Source organism: Bacillus rossius, chromosome 2, assembly GCF_032445375.1.
Source record: "Bacillus rossius redtenbacheri isolate Brsri chromosome 2, Brsri_v3, whole genome shotgun sequence".
In the NCBI taxonomy this organism is placed as follows: domain Eukaryota; kingdom Metazoa; phylum Arthropoda; class Insecta; order Phasmatodea; family Bacillidae; genus Bacillus; species Bacillus rossius.
In genome coordinates this window covers 34671034-34698376 of record NC_086331.1, presented here as the reverse complement: position 1 = coordinate 34698376, position 27343 = coordinate 34671034, and the positions used below count along the sequence as shown (strand labels likewise).

Below are 27343 nucleotides of genomic sequence, written 5' to 3'. Positions count from 1 at the left end.
AGTTAAAAAAGAAACCCACTAGCAAATTAACAACCCTTGCAGCAAAACATCAGCCAACATCAGGCCTTAGGTGCATCGCCAACCAGAGGAGCCCTCGCCTGTTGTTGGGGATCGAACACACACACACCATGTTTTCCAGCTTCCGAAATCAGTCTGTTTGTGCCAGATAACTAGGAAAAAAAGTTAGTTCCCAAAACGTCACAACTGTTTTATCCTACTGTGTTCGCCTGTGTTGTCGTCATCTTGTTTTCCACAATAGTACCTGTTTAGTATCATCATTGGGTTCATCTGTTCGCTATGTTGTTCGAGATTGTTGTCTGTCTACATTTACTATTTTTGTTTAAACTGTCTCGTCATTATTTTTTCATGACTCAATTCCTTCCGTGGAATATTCTGTGCTGGTTGATATTTCAAGTTTGACACTAGTTAGGCTTGTTCTCTGTGGGTTTATTTTTCTTTTTTATTTTGCATTATTGAAATTATTTCATGATAAAACAGTGCAAAACTGCAATGACATATATCTAAAGAATTGTATTAAATCAAAATTTCCCATTTAAGAATCATTTAAAGAACGTATGACGTATGTTGTTTTTAGTCATGAATTTTATTTGAGCTCTTGTTTTCCACCTTTTCCTAAGGTCCATATGTACCTATTTTATGGGATCCTCACTTATTGCCCTTAAGTGGTCCCCACAAAATACATACGGGATTCATAGTGTCCAGTTTTTCAGTAGGGGTTCCGTATATTATAAAACAGCATTTGTAGTTATATTTAGCACAACAAAGTGGACCAAAGTGAACAAGACACAAATTTTGAAGTTCTTTGGTTGGTAGTATGTAATGCTTGCACATGACGTGCAGTATATCATTTCAGGTTTCTCTTTGCCTTTCCAATTGCTTCAGGTCGTTTGCATGTTTAGAAGTGTGATTAGTTACCAGTTACTTGATGTGATATATTGCAGTTTTTCACAAGCATGGCACAAAGAAAGTTTTTTTTTTTTCCTGGTGAAATTGTTAGTTTTTCATCTGTGCAATTAGAACAGCAATGCAAGGAATTATTTTGCAGTTGTGCATATTGTAATAATGAATTTTTACACAAAGTGTTATTTCATGTCAACTTTAGGTCACATATTTTTAAATTTTGGAAATTTTAGTCTTATACCACCTCTTTGACTCCTGATAGCTTGAGGCAAGATTAAATGGTTTTTATTTTAGCTCAATTTAGTTTTTAAAATGGGAGATTTGTCATATTGATCATATTTTTATAAATGCTGTTTATTTTATGAAGATGTTAAAACGTTACTTAATACTTTTTCCAACAAAATAGTGTCATTTTGATAGTGGTACAATACTATACACTAATAAAATAACATTACTTAAGTTTTGGATGTTAAAAAAAATTATATATTAGTATTGTGAGTAAAATTATGATGAACTTTTGTTATATTTCTCAAAATGACCAGTATTTTGATGTTTTGTGGTTTAACCACATTTAATTATAAAATATTGTCTATAGGTATAGTGTTGCCTGGTATGGTAATTTTTTTTCTTTGTCCAACAGGAACCCATCCTGCAGAGCTATGTGCAAAACTGGGAAGTTATGCCGTAAAACTGCACTGATTGGTGAAGAATTCTGCTATACCCACTTGAGGTGAAATACAAAAAGTAGGTCATGTGTTATAAAAAGGGTGGAAAATTGTTTATTGAAAGTTTGTGAAATTGGTTCATCAGATATTTGTAGACATGCTGATTTCTGCTGCCAGCAGTATGTGGAAAAAAGTTAAATTCCATTTTTCAGAAATTGTATAATGTACAGAAATAAAAAAAAACATAAAAGAGATTTTTTATAATATATTATTTTTCCAATTTTACATGTATGCTTCAACATACAAAGATGACACGACACAAGTAAAAAAAAAAAACTAAATATAAGCATTTTGAGTTACCCTTAAAGAAAACAGTTGTAGCACATACAAAATACTGCAGAATGTGCACTTCTGTAGCTACAAATACATGTTAAAACAAAAATTCATTGAAATATTCAACTGTAAGCTCATAAAATCATGTGTTGGTTGTAAACTGTCTCAAGTAGCCTAACTTCAATTCCTCCAACAAAGAGCACACAGAATAGTTACAACTTTCTGAAGCAGGATCAACTCTTTAAATAATTACTAAATTATCTCTTGATAAAAATTAATTGTGAACAAAAGACGTTCCAATTGAAAAACAAAAAAACAAAGTTTATACACTCAATTTGTCTGAGATATGATGAAGTATTATTATAATGGCGATACTGCACATAATGTTGAATTTATCAGTACCATAAGTGGCAGTATCACAGCAAATCCAATCCTAACCCCACAGCTCACTCATTGAAATGCTCCTTGCAATCTGAGGATTGACAATAAGTGACAAAGATTCATTATCATTCTAATTGGTATTGTACAGATACCACGTCCACTTATTGTGCAAACTCCATCTTTATGTGTGCCTATAATATCCTAGAAATGTGGTGCATGTTAGTATTTAAATTACGTGTAAATTAAAAATTTTACACTATGACAATTAAGGATAAAGCAACCAAATTTATAGCCAAAAACATTGTCCATTTAGAGACAGCATTGAGATTTGTGCAGTTAAAATAATTATTAATTTTCCATATATTTGACAAAAACTTACTTCTGAAACAATCTATCTAAAATTTCCTTAAAATGAAGACTTACGATGATAGTATCACGTCTTGAATGGCATGTGACTTTAAGACTGAATCCAGCATAATTTTTTTTACATTGAAAAATTACAGAAGTGAGTTTGTTGTGAGAACATACAAATACAGAATTGAAAAATTTTACTATATAACTCTTGAATGTTTTCTGTTGACAAGCAATGAAAAATTAAAGAGTTTTCTAAAATATGTAATACAATTTAAAACTATGCTTAAATGACCAATAAAAAGGAGAATTGAATTAATATTAGTAGGAAATGTCATACTGCCTTATATCAAAAGAGGTGTAATTTACATAGTTTAAATCATAAATAAAACTTATTATTGTAAAAAAAAGTGTTTAACCAGTTACAGAATCAATGCAGGAGATTTAGAATGAATACATAGGTGTTTGAGTATCTACCCTCAAAAAACAGTACCTACTCTACTCAGTGCAACTAGGCAGAGAAACATGAAATACAATGCTTTTAAGCATTTTAAGCATGCACCCCTGAATTATGGTAGCATTATAAATTTCTACTATCCATTTCCCTCTGAACTAACCCTATATGAATTTATACAACATATTTTTGCTAGTCCTGGCTAGGTGATAAGCTCAATATGTGTCAGAAGTCCTGCAGTGTTTTCAACTCATTTTTTCCCCCCAAGAGAATTGATTAATTTTTATAATTAACAGTTGAATACATCAATGAAGGATCAAATACTGATTTGAAAAAGTAAAATTTAGGATAAATGATACTCTATATTTTTAACCTTACATATTCTCAATTCAGAATCAATTATAAAATTTAACTACGTACCAGACTTCCAAAATGGCAGCTTCATTCATTCTACTAAAATTGCATGCCTAATTTTAACATCTCATTTTTTCTCCATCCTGTTTTTTTTTTTTATTTAGCCTTTGAACTTGATAGTCTCTTTATGGTGAATATAACATTTAGTCTTTCAAATCAATAAACATTTTATGTATGATATTCAAAAATAAAAAGCTATAACTGACTCATAGGGACTGTAGGTTTTAGTTTGACATGTAAAAAAAATACTGGCAGTAAAATAACATGGTTATAGTGCAGGCACAAATACTATTTTTAATAGGTTCTAGAAGAATTTAAGGAACATTCCATTATATTTCGAGTTCCGAATAGGTTAATAAATGTTCTTTCTGTGTAATTGGTCTCAATAGTTATGAGGTTTTACTAAGTCAATGGTGGTTGAAGTAGATATAATTATGGAAACAGTTTTGTTTTGTTATTTTCTAGTAGTTTTATTACATGTACCTAATTAATTTTGTTTATAAATGGTCCAAAAAATGACATAATATTGAAATTCTCGTTTTATAGTTAATACTACTACTACTACTGCAAAAAATGTATAATTTTTTCATGACATAAAGAATTGAAAATTTTAACTCACTTTCTTTATATAATGGATATCTTGAAAGGATATTTACAAAATGCAGCTTGCAAAAGGTGTTTTCGTAGTGAAAAAAATGCTATTTCAGTTGTTGCCACGATTCTGATTGCACTAGCAGGGTGTCAAATGGCAGTTCACGTAACTATTAGCAAGATGTGCCCAACAACACTCATTTACATCTAGGGCTTGGCCAGAAATTCAAACTTTTTCTTAGGTATGCTTTAGATTTAAAAACTATGTATTAGAAATTTTTGGACCAAACATTTTGTACAGGATCATCCCAAGGACAATGAACTCCAGCCAACTACTTATTAGTAGTTGTGTTAACATTTTCATGTAAGAGAGATAATGCAGTTTGATTATTTAATGTGTGAGTGCAGCACATGTTGGTCGACATGGATATTGCAGTGATTAAACTTTCCAAGACAATGCAATTTAATAAAGTTCCAATAATTTATGCGTGGGGACTTCAGTGAGAACTTGTGTAATGTGTGTGCAACCCAGACCAAGGCAATCATGAAGCAAGTTGGATTAATTTTTTTATCTTTTCTAATATTACGTACAAATTGTTTGTGTATAAACAACAGTTTAATTTTGGCTTAATGCATGTTTCTAGTGAGTTGCCTTTGCATGCAAACATTTAAATCAGACAAATTTTGGTGGTTTTAATTATGTAACAGACTGTAGAAACATGTTCAATTTGTTTCATAAATTTAACTTCTGAATTTATTATGAATGTTGATTATTTAAATTTTACAGGTAAGACTATCAGGATCAAGTCTAAAACTAATTCAACATTTTTTTTGTAAATTATCTAAATGAAGCAATCATGTAGGTTTCATTCTTGTTACAATGTCTAAACAGAGAATTGAGTTGAGAATATGATTGAATGGACCAGAAACAAACTACAAGCTGAAATAAGAGGATCCAACTTCTCTCTAAAGTGAAGCTTTTACAATCTACATCATATTAGCATTTTTCAGTCATCATATTATTGGAGAAACATAACAATCTAATAATACTCTATAGCAAAAAAAATTTCAATATTCTGTAGTTTCCAACTACAAATGTATATTTTTTCAAAAAACCCTTTTTTATGTTAAAAAAAAAAATTTTTTTTTATGCATTTTACTAAAACTTTTCTTGAAATTGTTTCTCCAATGGTTCTTAGCAGTAAACTACAGGAAGACATGGTACCAAACATACCATTTAAATAAAACAAGCCATAAATCAAACAAAAAATTACACAATAATAATTTGAAGGATGCACAGATTTCTTTCTCAACTGTTTATTTTTGTTGCATTAGATGTTTCCACTGAGTAATATCATCACTCTCCCCCTCAGACAAGGCTTATTACCTGAATACAAATGGCTAGCATTTTTTTTAATAAATCAAGTCTGTAAAATTACAATATTAAAGTAATGTGACTAAAGAAAACTTTATAAATATTTCTTACAATTTTTTCAAATCTGTTACTATATAATAATACTTTCAGATTGTTATACTTCAATCTGACTTGCAAAAAATTATATTGGTAACTGATTTTAGCACTTTTTTTGGGGCAAATTCTTACAATAAAGGCTAATAAAACAGTCATGAGATTTCTTTCTGTAATACACATAAATAAATATGTCACTTGTATATGTGAATATGAATGCCAAAACATTTCACAAAATAATGCAGAACAAATATGACACATTTTTAAAATTAAATATTACTATTAACACTCAACAAATAAACACTATTTATAGCAGTTTTTATAACAAATAAACATTTCTACACAAAACTTCAAAAATTTTCACAAAGAACAATATAAAATTTTGATTGTATAACATACCTACATGTTAAATAAAAACAACACAAGAAATTTGCATGAATATTTTATGTAAAATAATTCTAACACATAATTTCTTACTAAAATGCCAGAGCAGTAGATATGATTACATTTATCTGTGTATATCAGTACACTAAATACAATACTTATGTGTCTTAAAGACTGAAACAGACATGTTACTTAGAGAGCAAAGTTCAAAAAATGTTTGTGAAACAATCCTGTAAAAAATCTGTAGCTACTGATAGCAAAATTGTTCGTTTCTGCATGCATTAGCTGAAAAAGCTTTCATAATCAAAAATTGCTTGTGCCCAAATTGAGTAAATACAGTGTATCAAAATTTCTGCATTGTAGTTTTCATTTTTTAAACATTTATATCTTAATTTCAAGCTCTAAAATCTAGTTTAAAAAAAGCACAGTTATGTCCAAACAAATAATTGACTTTGTATAAAACAGTTAACAAGAGCTCTCATTTTTATACTTACTTCAGACAAATATCACTTAGTTAGCTGGCACTTGTATTCAAAAAAACACTACACCGAACTCTAACAGTACTCTAAAAAAACTAAGTTATCACCACCGCAAAAATATTGCAGTGAAAATTTTGTACGTAGCAATTTTGGCCACTAACTAGTGCCATAAAGTTTATCACAGTCTGATATGAGATACAGGCCCCGTCTAATGGGACTGAGTCAAAACATAGCCCCTGCTAGTTGGTATTTCAACAGGCTGTATTGGTCCATGGACAAAAGCAGATATCGGAGCATGTCGTGTGGGCCCGAACACTGGATATGCCAGGGTGGTTTGGAGTGAATCATTATGTTCTTCTAGTGAATTCTGAGCATAATGCAGCACCAACAACTTCAAAGACTCATATATATTGTATGGCTCAGCAAATCCATAACCACGTTCAGTCTTGTAAATGATGCAATGATTGGTAGTACCATTGCAGCTGCAAAAATAAATTGAAAAATTAAACATACTTTAACCAAAAAAGTACAATATTTAAAGCAAGACATGTAAAACACAATTTCACAATTTTTTATTAGGTTTTAATTTAGTTTGAAAAACGTGTTTTGAAGATAATGTTAGTAATCACAATATTCCTTGAAACAGCAACTTACTTAATAGAAAGTGCAAACTGTCCAGTGCGGCTTGGACGCACTAAGAAAGTCCCATCTGGTTTGCCAGCCAACAAGCGCTCTGCATCATCTCGAGAGCAATCTCTAAGCAACCAAGAGTTCTCATCTTGATGAGGCAAGTTTTCGCATCCAATATCAACGTCCAACATCTGAGATCTACAAGCCTCCAAATCATCTTGTTTCAACAGTTCCTCAACACGAACCTTTTTGACTCCATGTGCTTTCAGCCACCTAAAAATTTAAATAATGTTACATTATTTCAAATTTCAAAATAATTTTTATAATAACAAATTTAGGGGGTTAGTTGAAATAAACATTTTGGGTTTAAACAACAATTTAATTAAAGTGTAATAAACTTCATGGATTGCTTTGTTTACATACAACCTCGTTAATACGAATCCGCTTAGTACGGAATTCCCGTTTATGCGAAGTACTTTCAGTCCCAAAAAATAAAGTATGCTTTCCTATGTTATTCAGTCAGGGTGGCCAGCCAACCGGGAAATGCGGGAAATAGCCAGGATTTCTTAAAAAAAAACCAGGAATACCTGGAATCAACCAGGAATTTTTATTAGAACCGGGAATTTTTTGTATGAAGTAACGATCGCAATAACATACCGTTGTTAGAAATATAAATATATATAAATAAACCTGAGGTTGGCCGAAGGTGAATATTCAGTCGTGTTCGGGCAGGGACAGAACTTGATGTACATCTTAGGCTTCCCGTTAAAAGCCTATAATGGAGAAACTTGTACGTGAGCACGTTCACCACCCGTCGAAGCACGACAGTATGCTCGTGTGCTATATTTTGTGAAAGTTAATTTGTTAATATTGCATTTAAAAACTTTTGTAGTACGTAAGAAAACATTAACAATTCAGACTTCCATACTTATTATGTTTCTGTATTCAAAAGCAACAGCATTTTGGCTGAAAATGTTGTTGTAGGGTGGTAGTAATTTCTCGCACGGCATGTTGGTAGCACTAGTTTTGTATATATATACATTTTGTTCTATGCGCTCATGTTGTTGCGTCACGGTATCACGGATACTTCTCTCGAGTTTTTTAAAAGTTTAGTTGTGTGGGACGTTGTTTTGAATTTTTTAATCTAACATGTAATTTGCGCAGACTATCAAAATGTCAAAGAGTTCGGTCACCACATACAATGACAAATATACGGAAGAGTTTGAATGGGTGGAGAAAGATCCAAAGTGCAGGACAAACACCATTTGCAATTTGTGTAATGTTAAAATCAATATCGGTAGCATGGGAAGAACAGCATTAGCCAGCCACGCAAGAGGGGCAAAACACGTGCGTTTCGTGTCAAGTAAGAAAAATAATTTGCCACTGGATTATTTTGTGAAGAAAAGAGAAACACATGTGATTTCTACGACAGCAGGTAGTTCGTCTGTGCCATGTCCAAGTACATCAGATGCGTCACAATCAAATCCAGAAGTTTCAGGTATGACAAAATATTTGCTTAATGAAGATGCTGCAAAAGCGGAAAGTGTATGGTGTATAGCAACTGTAATTAATCACTTATCATTTCGTAGTGCTGTATCTCTGGCATCATCACTGCCCCTCATGTTTCCTGACAGCAGTGTTGCCAGTAAAATGCAGATGCAAAGAACTAAATTAGCTTATACAATCGTTCATGGTATTGCACCATATTTCAGAGATAAACTTACGAACTACCTCGAAGTGTGTGACCACATAGTTATTGCATTTGACGAGAGTTTAAATAAAGTTTCTCAAAGGCAGCAGATGGATATTCATGTGAAATTTTGGAATGAAACTAAATCTGAGGTTACTAGCAGATACTTAACTTCTGCATTCCTGAATCGTACATGTGCCAGTGATCTGTTGAATTCTCTTCAGGAATTAGTGGGATCTCAGCTTCTTAAAAAAAGATACAAATTTCGATGGATGGTCCTAAAGTTAACTTAAAAGTTGTTAGATCTTGAAGCTGCTTTGCATGATGGGAGTGCAGATGCACCACATTTACTTAATTTGGGTACATGTGGCCTGCATACATTGCATAATGCATTTAGGATTGGATTTGCTGCAACTGGCTGGAAGCTAGTACAGTTTTTGCGTGCTCTATACAATTTGTTCAAAAACTCTCCTTCCAGAAGAGGAGACTTCATTTGGTACTCAAAGTCAAATAGATTCCCCTTGAAATTTTGTGCGGTTAGATGGGTGGAAAATTTTAAAGTCGCTTCCAGAGCTCAGGAAATATTACCAGATTTGGTTACATATGTTGATGGAATAATCAAAGAGAAAAAAGTCCCTAATTGTGAAAGTTTCAAAATTGTGTCAGAGTTATTACAAGACAAATTATTAGGGCCAAAGCTGGCTTTCTTCAGTGCTATGGCTACTGAAGTGGAACCCTTTTTAAAGGAATTCCAAAGTGATGTTCCATTGGTTCCTTTCCTTCACAGTGCTCTCCATTCAATGTTAAAATCAATCATGGAAAGATTTGTAAAAGAAGATGTGCTTAAGAAGAAAGAGCTTTCAAAGATTGATTTGTCAGCCAGTGAAATTCTTATCCCTGAAATGAATATTGATTTGGGTTTTGCTACAAGAGATGCTTTAAGGAAATTGAAATCTCATGAGAAAGACATAGACTTACTTCTCTTCAAACAAGATTGTGCAAAATTTTACAAACACTTTGCTATCAAGATTCTCTTAAAGTCACCTCTGGCATACAAATTAGCTAAGTCTGTAACCTGTCTGGATCCACTCGTCATTGCTAGTAGTAGTGCATTGGCACAACAGAGAATGGTCAACCTTCTTGAACACTTGTTGAAAAAGGATGGATCAGTGGATTATTTGCAGAGAAAGTAAAAAGTGACTTCCAAAAAATCTGTAATTTGCCAAAAATTCAAGAATGTGTTAAATCATACACAAGAAGTAATTCACGTTTGGACCATTTCTGGATGACAGCAGTTGGATTGAGTGAGCTCTTTCCAAATTTTATGTCACTTGTAAAAATTGTGCTTATCTTATCTCACAGTAATGCATCTGTAGAGAGGGGGTTTTCAATCAATGCTGAGTGTGTTGTAGAAAATTAGCTTGAAGAAAGCTTAATAGCTTTGTGACAAGTGTATGACTATGTGTCAGTTCTGGGCAGTATAATTTTCTGATAGATAAAAGTCTTATCCATTCTTGTAAAAATGCTCATTCAAGATACAAAGAACATTTAGAACTGAAGAAAAAAAGAACGCAAGAAGAAATTACCAATGCTCAAATCAAGAAACTGGAGGCAAAAAGGCCACAAACTACTTGCTGATGCAGCAAATATGGCTGCATTAATTAAAGCAGAAATTGCAATGAAAAAACAGTAAAAGGTATGCATATTTTGTGTAAATAAGTTGAGTTCGGCAAATATTAAATTGTTTTAATGGTTGTGTTATATATAGGGCTACTCATTATCTAATTAATTGTAATACCTAGGCTATACAGTACTGTTGTTTAATTTTGGTGACGTGAAGATTATAATTTTTTTTTTGGTGGTAGGTTTTGTTTTAAGCAAGTTCATTGATTTAATTTTTAAGCCTATAGTTAAGTTGTCTATTGTTTAACGCCAATAAAACATCATATTGGGTGTGCTTTGTGTAACAAAAATGCAAATTGTATGCAGATATTGATAAAATCCACCCTTGAAAAAACCTGGAAAAAACCAGGAATTTTATTATCCCAGAAGAGTGGCCACCCTGTCAGTACTTTTAATACAAAATACGGTTAATATGAATTACGAAGTTGTTATGATCCCTCAAGTAGCTGTTAACATGTATAAGTAAATGGTTAATACGAATTTCACCGCCGAAGTCTAAAGTAAATCACGTCTTCATAACCGTCATGTAAACAAACGTTTCTCCAAAGATATATGTATGTATCCTATAGCGCAAAATGGTCGAAAAACAAGATGAAAAGTTCAACTCTAGTGGCGATGTTCGTAACTAAACTAGAATAGATGCCATGTTGTAAACGGAAAACGAAAAAGGAAAGTACTCTATACGTTATTAATATTAGTTGTCGGAAGTGTACATACGTAGAAGTTTAAACAATTTATGGAAAAAAAGTTCTGATATTTTCCATTGTTCACGCACATAGGTGTGTCTTAACCTCAATTTTGGGAATGAGTTGTTTTGTAATATGACTGCGAAACGTAAACGCAACAACCTTACATTGCAGGTTAAAGTTAAAATTATCGAAGAAGTAGACAATGGAGAGAGAACGAAAACTGAAATTGAAGTTTGTATTATGATTTATTCTGTAAGTGTTGCATTGTGTTTGTTTTCTTCAGTGTTTACAAATTGTTATGCATGTAGTGAAGCCAGCTTATACTACCAACAGTGTATATAATTTTATTTATGGTTTTAAATATAGGCATTTAAAGTTCAATTTTTTTTGTCATGATATCCCAATAGTTTGATTAATACAAACCCTCGTTATTACAAAGTGCTAAAATTATGGTCCCTTCAGGTTTGTAATAATGAGGTTTGACTGTAACATTTCTAAGTAGGTGCTAGCAACTTTCCTGAGTTACAAATAATAATGTTATATAATAATATAGGAGATGTATTTCAGTTCTAATAAGATTCAAAAAAGCATAAACATAACATTTTCTATAACTAGAAAGATTAATCAACCTGTTAATGTAATCCCGGACAGTTGTTTACTAAATGTGTGTCTGCCACAATGTGCCACTAGCACATCCTGGTTGGCGAGAGGTAAAATAGTTGCGAAACTTATGGCTTTTCTCACCAGAGTTGCTGCTGACATGCAGGATGGCGCAATATAAAAATTGGCTGATACTCAGCCTGTGAGATATATCTGCGTAATATAAACCACTGAACTATATTAAATGGGCTAAAGTAAAGATGCAAATGAAGGAAGCGAATAGATATTAAGGAAAGTGCTACTTCGAATCTATGAACGCGCTACTTTAAATCATACTGTAATTTATTGGCGTCGTTACTTCAAAACCGTGGAAATCAAACAGTGTTACTTACGTGCTTAGTTTAAGATTAATTTTGAGAAGTTGTTGCAGGAGTGACTGTTAGAAGTTGATTTTAAAATGTTTTGTTCAGCTGGAAATGTACTGTATCAGTATGTATCTTACCAATGCAAAGTTACCATATGGACTGTAAAATGATAACATACAAACTTACATAATTATTTTGGTTTCAATATGCTTTGGCACACAGGTTTTTTTTTTCACTCATATTTTGGAATATATAGTACGTACTACTCTTCATTGTATGACTTACACTAAAGTTAGATTTATAGCCTACTGCTATATTATGAATTGCCATGGCAAAAATTAAGTTTCATGCCACAACAATTTCTAAACGACTCTTAATAGGGAAATGGCATGCACACTAATTTACTTTAGCAAAAAATAGACTAACCAAAAAGATACAGATAATTTCAGGAACTGTACAAAATTAATTTCTGTGTGTAACAGTTCAAATCTTAATGCAGGGAGTAAAAATGTATGGCATCTATACAAAAACTCCAATTTATTTCTGGGTAAAAGTTCTTCAGTTTGCTGTGCCAGTATAGCTACTAGTGATGGCCCGATATCCAAAAACCTGATACCGATACCGATTCCGATATTTCCAAATTTACCGATCCGATACCCGATATTCTGATAATAGGCCTATCTCATTTCTAACACTGATTCTATAAAATTGTGGTTCTGGAATATTGTTAGAGACAATAATGAAAAATGTTAAATATTAATAAAACATACTTATGAGAATGTATATTATTTTTATTAATTGTAAAATATTGTAAATTCACATTAAATGAAAGCTAGTAATGAAATTATCATAATGGCCTACAAATAAGCTCTGTAAATTCAAGGTCTTAAAAAATTAAAAATTTTTTCAAGGCCAGATAAAGCAATATTCTGGTGTAGGTATTACCTACAGTATGCAAAAAACATATTGTAACTACAAGGAAACAAATTTCAGATTTTTGTGGAGAAATGTTAGCATTTGAATGTGTTCAGGTGAAAGGAGATTCCGTTTTTTGGTACAAATTCCACCTGCAGAGCTAAACAATCTTTCAGAATGAATTGAGGCAGGTGGAAAGCCAAGATATATTCTGGCTAACAATTTCAGTCTCGGAAAGGTAGAATTTGCCTTCCAGTACGCCAGTGGGCTGTCATTCAATGGTATGTTTGCAGGGTGTCTACCAGATCTAGTAAATTAAATTCCCTGATTTTTCCAGGTTTTCCAGGTCTAAAACTGAATTTTTCAAGGTTTTCTTTAACACAATTACGACATTCCACGAAACTGAAAAAACTGTATAATATTACATTGGACGGATTTCAAAGTATTTCAACTCACTTTAATTAGTAAAAAAATTACCTTGTTCCAGACGTGGCAAAAGTGACTCATTTGATGGCAAATAAAACATGCTGCTACAATTATTTCACACACTTACTTTTGCAAAAACATTAGTAAAAGAAAGCTCCCATCAATTTCGCAGTGACTCAACTTTTGCGTCTATTGCACTTACTTCAGAACGAGCCAAATCCAACATTCGAGCCTTCTTCAACTGCAATGCCTTGATCTCCTCTTCAACTCTTCTCTTCTTCTTGTCTGTAGCTTCCTTTTCTTTTTGTTTTGTTTGCAGGGCTTCCTTATGCCTACAACTAGCATTTCTTACATACTGTAACATGGACTTGGTGATATCAACATGTTATACACCTCCAGAATGTTGAACAAAGTCATACATCTGTCTTTGTACAATCAGTATTTCTTCCTGCAAGTTTTCAGTCAGCAGATTATAATTCACTGAAAATCCTCTTTCCAATGATGCATTTACGTGGGAAAGTACCAACACCATCCACACAAACTTTAGAAGGCCTGTTTTGGCAGCTACTGTATGTGCTTTAAGAATGAGCATCCACAAGTGATCAAGGCGGCCGTCTTCTCGAGAAAAAGACGAGAACAGTGCTGCAGAATCTTGCGAGGAACATACCAACTGATATGATCACTAAATGTTATCAGCTTCTTGTCCTGATAGCCACCTGTTTTGAAGACAACATTCTAAACTGTACTTCACACGCTGTTTCCTCACACGCTGTTTCCTCACCCAAATTTTAAGCCACAGACGGACATAAGCAGGAAATTCCCTTGGTAAGTTTGTACTTCAGGGGACTTTTGTCTTGAAGTTTTTTTTACCATTACCTTTAGACAAATCCTGTCATTTTTCAGTAACAGGACAGACTTTTCTGGTACTTTCTCTTTCTTGATGACATGGCGTACTGCATAACCCAACTTGATATTGTTAACAGTCAATAGATTTTCCTGGTTATCTACATCCAATCGAGATACATTGCGTTTCTCCCTAAAGCTCTTCAGTGCCTCTGGTTTCAAAAACTTTCCTGCCAAAGCTAATAAAATGTCTACTAGTGAATCATAGAGAAAAGGTGCCATGGGTGCTTCACTTTGGAACATTGTGAGAAACAATTCCAGTTCTGATGCCAAAAAGTGGAAGAATGTCAATTTTACTTCTAGAAGATTATCTTCAAGAGCACTTTTCACTACACTGAAAGAGAGAGATGAAATAGAAACTTCACTAACAAATTTCTTTAGGTGGGGTAACGTTTTCATGGCACGCTCAGCAACTGCAGTATTCCATCTGATTGCACAAAATTTCTTGGGAAAAAGCTCTGATCTAGTTATTCTAATGTAATCTGCCCTCCTTGCAGGTACGTGCTTAAACAAATAGTAACTGTGCCTCAAAAAACTAACAACGTCCCATTTTTAGCAGAAATTCCAGTTTTGAAAGCACCATAGACCGTATGAAGCCCACAGCAACCAATTTCTAGCAACGATGGCGAATCTTCACCAAAAGTGTCTGTGATATGTATTTTCAAAGCTAACAAAAATGCCCAGTTTACGTTGAGGCCATCCATAGATACTTAAAATTAAATGCACCTGTCGGTATAATCCGAACGTGGGAAGCACATGTTGCAGCACGTCACGTCAGCAGGATAACAGACCAGCTTGAACCAGTTTGTATCACGTGATTTGACGCCACTTCCGAATCCGATGGTAAATAAAAGAAAATGGGCGTGGGAACTGTTCGTTATTTGCCATTTCAAAATAAAAATAGGAGGGGATACACATGATGCTACGCCAATGCAAGCTGACCAATAAACAAAAAAACGTATTGCCAACTACAACCTACCAAACAAAAATTCCCTGATTTTTAAAAAAATTCCCTGATTTTTCCCTGATTACAATATTCCCTGATATTTCCAGGTTTTCCAGGGTCGGTAGACACCCTGTGTTTGGTTCTGATAGATACTGTACAACTTCATTTGATAAACTATTTTCAGTTTTTGAGGCTGTCTGAGAATCTTCAATCAACTGTGAATAAATAACTTGAAGAGCTGATTTAAATTTCTCTGTGGGCTCTTTAACTGGTAACTTTGGATCTGGGCAATTTTCAGGTCGGATACGTTCAGCCAGCCAGTCTACAGCCCTTTCTGCTGCGTGATGATCGTGAAACACCCTGGAAAAATATTTATTTATTTTTATTTCAAGGCTTTCTATCTCTATACAAAAATCAACTTGATTTTAAAGTGTTTGTATAGATACTCATTTGTGTAAAAATAAAATTTTGTATATTAAACATTAGTCACCAAAAAATTACTGTAATTTGATTTTGAATTGAAACAGTGAACATCTTTTCATTAGGGCCTAAATGGTCAAGGCACTAACATACTGGCCGAGTATTATTGTATTTTTAACATTTTAACATCCTTACACCTACCTGTTTTTGTATCGTGGATCCAAAATTGTCGCAGCTGCATACACTTTGATGTTATATTCTATACCATCAAATCTACTGTGCAACGAATGCAGCATTTCAGTAATAGTAGATTTCAAACCAAACACTTTCTTTATCTTGAATTTTTGGAGACCCCTGTCAAGGCTGTTAACTAGAGGTATAAACATCAGATATCATACAGTTTAATGAACTGAGAGACAAAGTCGCTTCCTTGAATAGTTTTACGAGCTCGATGACCTCTTCGGCCAGGGTCCAGTCTGCTGGAGAAAAGTGAGTATTAAGTCCGGGAATTTTACGAGTAATGTTTTGTAAAGCTTCTTGCTGTTCAACTAGCCTTTCTAACATGTCAAAGCAAGAGTCCCATCTAGTTGGTTCTTCTTTGATGAGTGTGTGTTGTGGAAGGTTGTACTTCACCTGAGCCTCTTTCAAAATTTTTGTTGATGTAACAGACATGTGAAAATGTTACACAATTCGTTTTGCTGCTGAAGTCAATTTTATGACAGCAGACTGATTCATGCACCTATCTTTCACAACCAAATGCAGTCTGTGTTGAACACAAGGAACATGAATGATACAATGTAGCAGAGAAACAGCATTTTTCATGTTCGCTGCACTGTCTGAAACAATTAATTTCACTTTTTCTCCAATACCCCATGCAGAAAGGGCTGCCCGAATGTTGTCGGCTATGAGCTCACCTGTGTGATTGGCACCACAAAATGGCATCACTTCTATAGACAGATGAATGAATTCCCACTCTTCATCTATGAAATGGGCAGTTATACTAATAAAGTCACCACCAGCACCAGACGTCCACAAATCTGTCGTAATTGCAACATGCCCAGCAGCTGACAATATGTCTTTAACTTTGGCTCTAACAGTTTCAAGTAACTCTGGAATTTGTTTACCTATAATGCCCTTCTTCCCCGGCAACAAATAGCGTGGCTGCAGGGTTTTGACAAACTGCAGAAAACCTTCATCTTCTACGATAGATGCTGGTTGCATATCGAGGCAAATCATTTTCACTAGTGACTTGTTTGCTTCAACACATCGTGGATCACTTCGTTTCCATGTTGTTTACTTTGCTACAAAGAATCCCAAATCATGCAGCTTTAATTTCTTCTGAGGTGGTTCAGTGAACTGGCAAAAACTTGTTGAAGATATAGAGAGAGAGAATCACATTTGTCAGAACCACCAACTTCTTTTTGATGATGCAGGGATAAGTGATTCCACAAATTTGATGTATTGAATGTCCTAGAAGATTTCCCACAATGCAATATTTCTTTACAGCAATAATTGCAAATTACTTTTGCCTTATCATTGGTTTTTACTTGAAAATGTAACCAGATGTCACTTTTCGGCGGCATTGCGCATTGTACTCACAAAATCATAATGCTTATAACCCGGACAGCTCTATACTAACAACACAGGCGGGAGTGTGAAAAATAACCTAGCGGCAAGAGGCATGCCGTCTGCCATCTATCGGACTGAGGTGAAAACAACGACACGTTTTCACACAAAAATCTTGTAGCTGTCCGGTATTAGTCTCTAGTGTATTTGCTTATAATGTACTAATCACGAGTCACTGCATGTACTTAGTCCAGTGTCTCAACTGTAATCTACGAAAAATACCGTCCAAAAAACATCAAACTTTTGTACCCTTTGTAAAATTTCATCACGGTAAATGACACGCTAGAAAGGAAGGTCTTCAATTAGCAAATTTTGTGATCATTGTTCAAGTGTATCACTAGATTTATTGGTGCGAAAACACGTTAAAAATACGTGAAAAGTAATTTCAATACAACTTTGAAACGTACTGCAGAGTTTATAAAACCACACATCTTTATTTATGTTGTTGGCAATGCACTCAATATAGCCAACATAATACCTTTGCTGCAACTTGCCCTACTTAAACACGCTTTTGTAAAACTTACGTAACGTCTTTGTATAGAACAGCAGTTGGCTACCATGAAACGACACGGAAAGAAAATGCCTGTTATATCAAGCAGCAACTTTATTCTTCTTCATGTTTACTTACGGCTACACCACTTATTAAATTAAATATCGTAATTATTTTTGTTTATGTTTTCAATTTATGTACACTTAGTGAACTTCGAAAATTCATCAAGCGAACACATGTCGCGAATATCTGAAACGAATAAATATGCACTAATGACTGGGATTTGTGTACACATGGAAGAATTGTACCGTCGGGATGCATTGCAGTATCAGAAAGAAGAAATAGGCTTGAAATTGTTTCAGTGGAAAATATGCTTGGAATTACTAGGTAATATGGTGACGTGAAGAAAGATAAATTACGCCCGCGGAAAATAAGCTTGAAATTACGGTTAAGGTTATGTGAGAAGTATTATTGGCGAGAGAAAACATCGGTTATCAAAATATCGCAAGTATTTACCAATGTCCGATATTGAAAAATGTGCCGATATTACCGATCTCTGATATAGAATATCGGGCCATCACTAACAGCTACAAATAAAACAAACAAATGAGTGGTTACTTTGATTTCTGGAATCCACGTCATTATTATCTTTTTTGTTATAAAACAGAAACATAAATTATCGAGTCTAGTGGTATGCTTTTTTTTTTTTCCATTTCAAATCGAAGATTCGCCGAAGATGAAGTTGAAGTCGAGGGTCAATTAAATATTTTGCTACTTTTAAAAAAAAATCCATAGATACAATTTTGCAAACCACACACAATGTAGGAAACACTTAGCAAGCTAACCAACTGCCACTGCTTGTAAATAAAAGGAAGAAAAAAAATTCAAAACCAAAAATAACTTAGGTAAAAGCAAGATTGACTGTTCAAGTACATTTGAAACATCAACACACTATGATTATTGAATACAACTAAAAATCTTTTCAAATATTTTGAAAACAGGCTGTAGTGCAAATTCTTAAATACTATGTCGAGGATTTTGTTTTTGTAAAATTTATAAGTATACAATAAACATAAATAGTCTATGAACGATTTTGCTCTCTCTCTCTTTTTCTCTCTCCCTCTCTATACACACACACACACACGCAGCGTAAATGAACAAAACCATTTTAACATTTACATGCACTTAGTAGAATCTTAGGCTGCTATACATATACTGTACTGTGTAACTACACTTTCATGTCATTAAACTCTTAGTGATATTACAAAATGGTTGTAGTGCAAGGATTTCCTTTGTTAATAGTGCTCTATCCCCAAGATGATGCAAATGTTTGGGTCTCTGGTTGAGAGAAACAGTTGCATTATCATGGTTTCCTATTGCCAGGCCGCTAAAACATAAAATGTTTTCTATAGTTGATGGAATGAAAAAGGTGAGACTAAAGCAAGTATACAGAATGTCACAATATCAAGCTGTGGACAGTTGATAGGCCAATTAATGACTGTTTTTTTTTTTTTTTTTAAGGTTTAGGCATTTTTTTTTAGAAGTTTTTAAATCTCTACCCTGCACAAAATTATTAGATAGTACTGTGATGGCAAAATTATACACCAATCCCTCACTTAGCAAGACTAATGCATTCGTAAAAATGTTCATGTTATTCAAAATCATGTATTCTGAAGCATTAATTCCATAAATAGCAGGGCTCATATTTAATATGTTCCAAAATTGTGTAGGAAAATATACTTGATGTAATATAAATTCATAGAATAACACTCAACCATGGTTGTTACAGGACTAGAAAACCGGGAAAACCGGGAAATGTCAGGGAAATTTAAATGGTCAGGAAATTCCGGGAAATGTCAGGGAAAATTCTACGAATTCTGGAAATTTTAAAGTTGCGTGTAATTCAAACAAAGCTTTGTTTTGATGCGCTCGTACCGCTACCGAACAACTCCGCTAAAAGGCTTAAGGTACACAGCAACTGCAACTTTTTTTTTTTTACTTGGTCTATGATTGTCCGTTGCAATAGGCTGTTACAACCACCCACCATAACTTCTGGCCAATCCAAGCACTCGTTTGTTCACTAGCGAATCCAGGCCTTCATTTGTTCGTGTTTTGCTCCTTTTTAATTTGCCCTTCAGACTTTGTATTATGTTCCGTTCCATTATCTCCCTGTTTTCTATGCGTTCCATGCAATGAACTACAGAACGGGCATTGCGTCGTTTATCTTTTGAAGGCTATTTTCACGTGGAATAAGGTGAGTACAAAGCTTATTACGTGAATTCAAAGGCATTGTTTCAGGTGAAGTTAGTTTTTGATGCGATCATAAGAAAATAAAGTGCATTTTGATAAAGAGGCAATACCAATTCTCATTTTGAAAACTACCAAGCTGATACGAAAACACGTGGCTTTTGTGTGCGGTTATGTTTTTGCATTTTTTCTACCTATTTTTTTAAATTACTTTTTTTTCAACCGTTATAATCCCTGAGTTCTGTTGTGTGACACTTACATTATGTATAAAAAAATATGCATAACTGAACATGTTTTTCCCCAGAATCGTTAGTTAACTGCTGCTATTGTAATTCTCTAAGTAGGCCCGTTATATTGCTAGGTGTGAATTTGTAATAGTTTTTGTATTTGTGTAGTTATATTTTTTTAAGAATTCATAAACAATAATGTTTTAACCTAACCTGAAAATATTAATATGTACTTTTTTTTTTACCTTAGAGATGTCTAAGAAAACTACTTTTAAGGAGAATTGGCTCAAGGAGCCACAGTTACAGCATATCAAACCCTCTGCTAAAAATATAAATTCTGCGTACTGCATTTTGTGCTACAAAAGTATTCAACTCAGCAATATGGGTCGAAGAGCTCTCACCAGCCATGTCTAAGGAAAAAAACACATTCGCAATTCTGTAGTCAAAATAACACAAAAAACAACCTTATTTTACCTCATGTTGAAATTTTTATACTACAGTAAGTCCTCTATTTACGTCGTACCGATTTACGTCGTTTCGGATTAACGTCGCTAATGTTTGAGTACTCATGTTTTGATTTAAGTTGTCACCGATTCACAATAACGTCGTTTACAATGACCGTAAACCTTTATTTTAACCAAAACACCATATATAATTCGTTTATAATTCATTGTTTCCTTCGGTAGTTAATTAATGCTATGTAGCGTAAGCTACACGTTCACCGCCTTATCTTATCATACATCATGAGGGACGCTTCCTGCTCTTACGTACAGTATTTACTATATATCTGTTTTTATATTTCAATCAATAAAGGTAATAAAGCAGCTGGTTAAATAACCATTCTATAAAGCTGAGAAGTACTAGTTGGACTTGTTTCCCACGCTGTCGGTTGTCATTTGCTGATAAAATTGCCCGTTGTCACGTCTGTATGCCAGCGCTTCCGGCCGACCTTGGGCCGTGGCCGGCCGGTGGCATGAAACATGGCTCATTTTGCGTCGTTTCTATTTACGTCGCGGTTTTCAGGAACGTAACCCCGACGTAAACCGAGGACTTACTGTACATTTAATCATATGCACGTTAATATTTATGGTATGTACTTCAAAAGAAAGTCAGGGAATTTTTCTCTTAAATTTCTGGAAAACAGGGAAAAGTCAGGGAATTCTAAGATTCTATTTATGTAGCAACCATGTCAACGATAAATATGTCACCATTTATTTTTATATGCCTACCATCGAACTTTGTAGGACAAATACGACACTGCATAACGGGAGATACGTGGTTATGTACTTAATCGTCAGTCGGCTGGTAGGCTTATCCGCCTGGGCGTGACCTTCAACTCACGTCGCATACCTTTCCAAACAGTCCTTTACTGACAGTGAAACAGATATTACTTTCCGGATAATTACATTTAAATTTTTCAAAAATTGAAATGCTTATTCGCGTAACATCACCTGGTTCACACCAATCCTGTCAGAACAATGATTATTTTTTTCATTGCAACATTCATTTAACAACCTTTTCCATGTGAATCATCTGTTCATTTCTGTTCCGGTATCTACCATCTTTTATTGCGTAGTCGTCGCACTCGCATAATTGTCGCACCTATATTTTTGGCCGTCAAAATTGGGATAAAAAAACTCTTCGCGCAAACGTTGAATGATGTTTTTGGTCCCGCTATTAGATGCCGAGCGCTTTGTGTAGGTATCTTTTCTGTATAAAACGATGTATTTTAAAGTATAAATCTAATATTTATTCGGACATTACCATTTACTTATTTAATTAACGGAAATACTAAGTTGTCTGACGTGTAAATTTTCTTTTAAAACCGTTTTTAAAAGTTATTTCCTTTTTCTGATTGTCTGCGTCGCCGTGGTGTACCGCTTTGTAAACATGTAGCCAGCGCTAGTTGGCATCATTCGTGTTTGGTTATGTTGTTTCCCGTATAGAGCGCGCGCACGTAGTCGAATATCGATATCTCGCCGATTGCATGCATCGCGCGCTCTCTGTCCGGTGCCGAGTTAACTACATTTGACGGCCCACACTCTTTCATGGCAAGTTACGCGTTAGTTCACGTCACAGATTCAAGTGGCTTGCGTTCGCGTCACATTTTGTTTTTTTATTGAAAGTTGAAGAAAGGTTTTTGTTTAATGAATTATTAATATAAATTGTTTGGCGTGCTCTTGAATACTCCACCTTTTTTTTTTAATAAACGTACTTTCCATGAACGGGTTTTGTTTTTATGAATAACTTTACCTAACAAATTTTTTTTTTCTGCATAATTGTCGCACCCCTACTTTTCAAACTTGATTTTAGAATAAAATGTGCGACGATTATGCGAGAAAACACGGTAATGTCAAATATATTCCCGCTAGTGCAACCAACAGCATCAGACTTATATAAACTTTTGATAGAGTCCTTATTTTGTACGATTGTGCGCACAGTTGAGTTGCTTAAAACTAAAGTGCAACCAACATAAGTGTGGCCTTCATAACAATCTGCCCGCTGTAATACTTCTAGTTCTGTCTGAAATACTTAAACATGAAGCATTATGCTCTCACTTGGAAGCCATGATTCCACTATGATTCCAACTGCAGGTGATTACGCACATACAGTTAACGGCAGCTGAATGGGAAGATGTTGCTTTTGTTTGTGTGAATTCCCTACCACTGGCTAGACAGAGTTTATGGCCCGGTCTGTGTCCAGGTGACAACGTTACGGCACGGCGGCATACGCGCGGACGTAAAAACATTTGGTTCTTTACACTCCATAGCCGCAACTTAACTTCCATAGCTAATGTTTGTACAACATCCGATAGCGTAATCAGACCTGCGCGCGCATCTCTTCCCCCCTTGTTTAGCTAACTGTATCCCACAGCACATCTGTTGTTTACAGAAGTTGAAACAGATTCGTGGCGTCATGCCCGACTTTTTTTTTTTGCCTGCGGATATTTCATGCTATCTGAAATTTACAGACATGCTATTCAAGATTGGGGCAGTAAAATTAACATTATGCTAAATGAATTCACGCAATCTGAAGACGTACTAAGTGAGGGATTGGTGTACATTTAACCACTGTAATTTTTACACAATCCTGAGTAACCTTACTATTGATAATAACTCAAAATATTATCAAACATAAAATACTTTTGGAAATTTTTTTTTTGCATGGCCTATACGGCAAGAATTTTTAATCACGTAACTTTCACCATTCGTGCTATAAAAAAATTACTTGTAAAAATTTTTAAAAGATGGCTCATCCAAACAACATTTAAAAATGGTACATAACTGACCTATTCTCTTTTTTAAAAAAATATATATGATTTTTTTGCAAAATGACCAAATTTCAAAATAATTTCTATACTGTGATAAATAATATAACAAATAATATTCAAAGCTTGATTTCAATTAGTCTGTACGAGAGAGACAGTGAGGACATTTGATGTGAGTTACAAAGTGAGACAGACACTGAAATTTAAAATGAAACTAAGCATTTATAAAATTATTTTTATCAAATGTATTATAACTGAAATTAATTCAAAATCAAAATTGGGTCATCTTGTAAAAAATAATAGAAATATTATCTTGAAAAAAGGAGTAATATTCAGTGTTGCACTTTTTTTTTTAAATTAAATGAGCCATCTGTCAAAATAACTTGCTTAGTTAGCAAAGTGCATTTTTTTACTTTATGAATAGTAAAAGTTATCCAATTATACATTTTTTCCCTAAAAGTTATCAATATTGGGCTATAAAGGATTACATGAAAAATAAATATTTAAATTTATAGCCACAGTACATATGTAATAACTTTGTGCAGAATGATGATTTTAAAAGATTTGAAAAATAAATGCCTATAATTGAAAAACTGGGACACTTTTTTGTTCGATTTTTTAAATTTACATCCATCATTAATTGGCCTATCAATTGTTCTCTGCTTGATGTTGAGTTCTGTGACACCCTTTTAATTTTGTTATACAGTATCTAACATGTATTCTAGGACACTCTGTTTATTATGCTATAAATTACTAATATGTATGAGTTTTTTATTTAACTAAAAAAAAATAATTTACTCTTCTATTCACAAAAAGGTGAGCCTTTTTTTGACCAGTCCTTCAACAAAAATTTTTATTGTGACTCCTCATTATTGTCACCAGACTTACTAATCATGTAGAAATATTTTGTTAATTTTATATGAATATCCAGTTTACCAAAATCTAAACATTCACTGAACACCTGCCAAAAATGTCACACCTCATCTTGAACAGAGTGTATGTAGTAAAAGTATTTTTTTTTAACCTATATAGGATGTGAGTCTATCATTTTTTTTTGTTAGCTAGGTGAAAGAAATAACTGCCTGAGCTGTCAAAAGATACACATCACTGGATGGAAAACATGCTTCTAACAGTTCAACCATGAGTGGTTCTCGTATTCTGCTCCATAAAAAAATCTTTAGAATATTCAAAGTTTTGAGGATGAAGAATTTTAGTCTTCGATTCGACTTTGACTTTCCAAAGGTTCGTACACCCCTAATATTGACTAACCACTGTAAAATACTAATGCATTAAAATTTATATTAACAGCAGCATTATTGCAAACACTTATGGCAATATTATATGTTAATTGGAATAAAGAGAATGGTTTTCCAGTGATTAAAAATATTATATGTATATAACAACATAGCAATTAACCAACCATAAATTATACTTACAATATACGACGATCCTTCTGTTTATAGAGCTGTACAATCTCTGGCTTCAGAGCATACATTTCTCGTTCCAAAGTGCGGCTATATGCTACTTGCTGATTGTGGGTTTCTTTCAGCTGCTTCTGACTTTCTTCCAAAGTTTCCAATCTACCTTTTATAACCATTGAGTTTTCCAACAAACTCTTTGCTTCGTGAGGTTGAGCTTGGCATTGTGATGTTTCTAAGGTCTTCAACTGTCCTTGGAACATATTAACAGCTGTAAGAAAAGAGTCTAACGCATGTCTTTTAGTGGTGATGTCGTGAGAAGTTTGTGTGAAATCTTCATAGTAATCCTCATAAATTTTGGTTTTTAGCATGTATTCTTTGTTGATTTGAATCAGTTCTGCTACCACTTTGTCAATGTCTGCCGCACTGCCAAATTCTTCCTCCTGAAATTTCAAGTATGGATAATAATACACTTCAAAACTCACCATGGGATTCTTAAGTATGCACAAAGCTAATTTCAGAAACTTAAACATTTTCCCATTGCAAAACATGAAAAAAATTCTTACTTGCTGAAGCCGTGACACTGGATACAGCAGTTTGATGTCCAGACTTGAGTTGTATTGGGCAAGTGAAACAGAGCGATAGTGTTGAACTAGTTCAACAACTGAATTGAATTTAAATGGTTCAGAAAAACCATACTTCCCATTGCGAGATGTGATCTTTATGAGCTTATTTGTTCCACCTTTCCTGAGAGTCAAGGTGTACTCTCCACATTTGCTGGATGCATCACGCACTAAGAAAGTGCCATCAGGTGTATCCTTCAACATTTCGTTAACATCCTCCCTGAAAAAAATATATAAAAAAATCATTGTAAAAAATATACACTATATAAAAGCAACAACTGTTATGCGACAACGTATAAAAATTTAATTGAAAAAATAACTTTCAATAGAATGTTCACTGAATTAAGTACTAAGACCAGTGGTGGCTCGTATCTCTTGCAAATTGGAGTTCACACTCGTAGAGAGAGAAAAAAAGGTTAATTTTTTTAAGTAATTTTAGTATAATATCTACATTGACAAACCGTGGTTTATTGGTTGTTTTTTTTTCATTGATTTGTAAAACCTTATGAAAATTTTAGTTTTGCATTCAAATACAAAAAACAAATCATTTAAGCCCACAAAGCTATCAAATCCTCCAATAGCTATAGTTCTTGTAAACTAGGTCTACCTTACTAGTATTATAAAATTAATTACATAACTTCAAAATTGTTTGCTCCATATTTAAATAAAAAGAAGAATAAAGTGATACAATGGTATATGGTTCTTATAAACTAGGTATATCCTTATGATACATGCCCGTTGGAAAAGTATTAGTTCCATATTCAAATACAAAGATAATGAGAGCCATTTATATTTTGTTTTGTAACAGCAGGAAGAGAAAACAAAGTTAGTTGCTTCCTTCACTTTCACAAATCCACAAGTTTATTCATAAATATAACTTTTTAACTTTTTATTGAATTATTTATTTTAAAATTTTATATTTGAACTATGCTATAGTGAGGGGCTCATCTGCATGTCTATTTTATTCCACTTTACTTTCCAAAAAACAAAGAACAAAATACCAATATTTTTAGTCCTCAAAAGGTTACAGATACAATTTTTTTTTGTTACAGTAAATATTTAAATTAATACCTCACAAATTGCATAAATTATTAAACTATTTCACTAGCAATGCAGTGAACACACACAAAAGCCAGCAGAAATCAAATAAACGCAAAGAAACATTATGGGCCACGTGCGACTAGCTGAGCGCACAACTTGTGTTTGTTCCTGTGCTAGTGTCTTGCAGTGGAACCCCCACCACCTTCCTTCAGGCTGCCTGCCTGCCTGCCTGCCTGCCTGCCTGCCTGCCTGCCTGCCTGCCTGCCTGCCTGCCTGCCTGTCGCTTCACGTCCATCCTCCATCCAATGTGAGATACAGCCTAAAATAGTGAATGGCACAGGGCACTCCGAGAAATACTGTAAGTTTAACACTGAACATATAAATAACAAGAAAATACTTTTGTTTCATTATATTGGCATAGCTTGTGAACCCATGCTTCACTAAGGACTCCTGCGGTGTATACGGAATTCTAGGTAAAGAAGTCTATACATTGTAAGATTTTATTCAATCTTTAACTCCATTGTGATTGTTTTATAAAAACTTTAAACGCTAATTAGCTTTTACATTACTTTCGAGAAGTTTTGAGTTAATACAGGATGTCTACAATTACCTGATGTACCAATTTGAGTACTATATCAGGACCTTTAAATAAAATATTGTTATAACTTTTTTAAATCACAGGGTCTTTTTTATAC

At 33.8% G+C, this 27343-nt stretch overlaps 2 protein-coding genes across 5 annotated transcripts in view; one reads left to right on the top strand and one right to left on the bottom strand.

Moving 5' to 3' along the window:
• LOC134529230 (protein brambleberry-like) overlaps positions 1 to 1840 on the top strand; it is a 125658-nt gene extending 123818 nt beyond the window's left edge. The window contains exon 11 of one of the 2 annotated variants that reach the window (XM_063363109.1): positions 1562 to 1840. In XM_063363109.1, the coding sequence (XP_063219179.1) occupies positions 1562 to 1655 (94 nt within the window). In that variant the 3' untranslated portion in view covers positions 1656 to 1840. The remainder of the gene's footprint in view (positions 1 to 1561) is intronic. The other variant, XM_063363110.1, reaches the window with a different exon arrangement.
• The window catches only part of LOC134529227 (phosphatidylinositol 3-kinase regulatory subunit gamma-like), a 607110-nt gene continuing 581600 nt past the window's right edge, over positions 1834 to 27343 (bottom strand). For all 3 annotated transcript variants that reach the window (XM_063363103.1, XM_063363105.1, XM_063363104.1), the window contains exons 8-11: positions 25551 to 25827; positions 25003 to 25427; positions 7096 to 7344; positions 1834 to 6923 (exon numbers count right to left, since the gene is read on the bottom strand). In XM_063363103.1, the coding sequence (XP_063219173.1) occupies positions 6650 to 6923; positions 7096 to 7344; positions 25003 to 25427; positions 25551 to 25827 (1225 nt within the window). In that variant the 3' untranslated portion in view covers positions 1834 to 6649. The remainder of the gene's footprint in view (positions 6924 to 7095; positions 7345 to 25002; positions 25428 to 25550; positions 25828 to 27343) is intronic.